Below are 2,416 nucleotides of genomic sequence, written 5' to 3' on the forward strand. Positions count from 1 at the left end.
TGCACGCCGACTGACTGCACGCTCATGTGACGTTCGGTACCGGGCCTCACGCCTACGCTGTGGGCCGGCGACGCCAGGCTGCGACCTCCCTCCACCACGGCGTCAGGGATGCTCTGCACGCCGACTGACCGCACGCTCATGGGACGTTCGTCACTGGGCTTCAAAGTCGCTCTTTGGGCCAGCGACGCCAGGCTGCGACCTCCCTCCACCACAGCGTCAGGGATGCTTTGCACGCCGACTGACTGCACGCTCATGTGACGTTCGGCACCGGGCCTCACTCCAACGCTGTGGGCCGGCGACGCCAGGCTACGTAACTCTGCTATCGTTGGATCCATAACGGATACGCTTGCGGATTTCATGCTTCTTGAGCCGTCATTAATGCTGGAAAGATAGCTTTCTTTGTTTGGGAGCACCTGGACCAAATGTACTGGCTGGCTGTCTGCTTGGACCTGTAAACCCCCAGAGTTTTGCCGAATTTCTTTTGCTGGTTCCTTTAAAACTCCGTTTCCCACTGCAATGGATGGTGCCGCGTTGCTCTGAGTGCCTTTCTGGGTCTGCTTCTGAGGCCGCGGTGAATCAACAAGGAATACGTCTTTCGGCTTTTGACTTGTTGAGATCGAGCTAAGAGACTGTTGTGGCGCTCTTAAACAAAGATGTGGGAGCCCATCAAACGTGATGGTTCTGCTTTCCGCCGAACCGCTCATTGTACCTTCATTGGCGACCAAAGCATGTGAAATGGCCGGCTGTTGAAAGCCCCCGTTGGGATTCTGCGTGGGCGAGCGTAACTTACTCTGGAGTAGCGCCGTCTGGTATAGTCGTCGGGTGACTGGAAGGTGATAGTCGGTAAGGCTGTGGCAGACGGCGTTGCCGCTCACCTCTACTGGGTGTGTTATGGTGCAATACACGACAAAGCCGCTGCTCGTCCCCATAATACTGAAGGAAAAGGACGAAGGGAAGAACAGGGCGTTGGAAATGTCCAACTGCAGCGCCTCGTAGAGTTCATCTTGGCGGTATTGCAATATGTTGCTCCAGCCTTCGCCCTCAAACTGTATGCAGTGGATCGTTGTTGTATTCCTACCAGACAGTGGATTTGCGCTCTCAGTCTTCCAAAGAGGTGGGCAGCTTTCGTTTTTTGAGAACTTCATCACGGTGGGCAAATCTTCCTGCGGCGCTGCAACCTTATCACTGCCCGCCACACTACCATCATGGATGCCGTTGATCTTTGGATTATTCTGCAATGGGGGAAAACTGACTGGCACCAAACCGGGTGATTGCAAGTCCCTGCCGTCGCCAACGGGCCCAGGGCTAAGTGTCGATCTCTCTGCGTATAAATGCCGCCCCGCGGAATAACCGCCGCGCGGTGGCTTCGGCAAAATAGCAGCCGTTGGGGCGGTCTGCTGCCATTCCCGTTGCGAGCTCTGCAGCGGATCATCAGTGAGGCGCGAACGGGAGCCCCACGCCTCCTGTTGGAGGCCGCTCGACTGCGGAACGCAGTTGTGGCGTAACCCTTCCGTGATGGGACCCCCGCACTCTGCGCACACGGAGATCATCGCGGAGAAGCAGGGAGTGGGTTCGGCGCACACACCGAATGAAATTTCTCGGCGTGTTGAAGCAAGGCAGAGACGAAGAGAAAAAGAAGAAGCAAAAAGTGGTGAGCCAAAGCAAGAGAAGCACCGCTTGGCAGGGGCACCCGCACCAACGCGGACACAGAGCCGCCGCCCCGCAAGAGCGGAGAAGGAGAAACGTCGGTTCGGCACGTTTTGCGCCGACTATTTTTGCCTACCCAACCAAAAAAAAAAGTAAAGCCCACCCACACCCACAAAAGAAGGAATAAGAAGAAAAACAACAACAACTGCAGGAAGAGGTGGCAAAAACGGAGCGGCGCCCGCATTCACGAATAACGATGAACCCATCTGGACTACGAAAATCCCACCACAATACCTCCTCCCCAGTGTTTTGGCATAAATTAGCTTCCCCACAAATGTCATTGACCAACTTTGGAACGCTCAAAGCAGGACGATGTCGTCCAGGCGCACGTGCAGGCGTTCCAGGGGGCGTGAACTGCTTTTGACCGTCTGCATTGGTGACTACCGCACCTCGGCGAACGCCATCTTGCCGCGTTTCCGCAAAAATTCTCCGTGCTTGCAGTGTTCAACTGTCTACTCAACCCAGCCGTCGACGGCGGGGGAGCCCACAGTGCTCATGCATATCAGCATGAGCCCCAACGCCATGGCGTCGAAGAGGCTGCGCATCGGCTTGTGGTTTGTTCAGTCGGTGTCTCCCGGCCTACTGCGCAAATATATATTTTTTTAAAAAAGCAAGGATGGCATGAGGAAAGAAAGAAAGAAGGAACAAACAAACAAGAAGAAAGAAAGAGAGTGGGAAAGAGAGAGAGAGAGAGAGAGAGAGAGGTAGG

At 55.1% G+C, this 2,416-nt stretch overlaps 1 protein-coding gene across 1 annotated transcript, besides 2 other annotated features; it reads right to left on the minus strand.

The window, feature by feature from the left end:
* Positions 1-1,550, minus strand: Tco025E_06480 (uncharacterized protein; the record flags this gene model as incomplete). The annotated part of the gene is made up of 1 exon (XM_029373357.1): positions 1-1,550. A coding segment is annotated over one exon (1,550 nt), but the record flags the coding sequence as incomplete, so codon positions are not given.
* A 783-nt stretch (positions 1,551-2,333) lies between these two features.
* Positions 2,334-2,379: a sequence feature (A-rich).
* A 6-nt stretch (positions 2,380-2,385) lies between these two features.
* Positions 2,386-2,411: a microsatellite.
* Positions 2,412-2,416: the final 5 nt, after the last annotated feature.

The sequence above is a fragment of the Trypanosoma conorhini genome (assembly GCF_003719485.1).
Source record: "Trypanosoma conorhini strain 025E chromosome Unknown Tco_14.4_contig_00439, whole genome shotgun sequence".
NCBI classification, from domain to species: Eukaryota; Euglenozoa; class Kinetoplastea; order Trypanosomatida; family Trypanosomatidae; genus Trypanosoma; species Trypanosoma conorhini.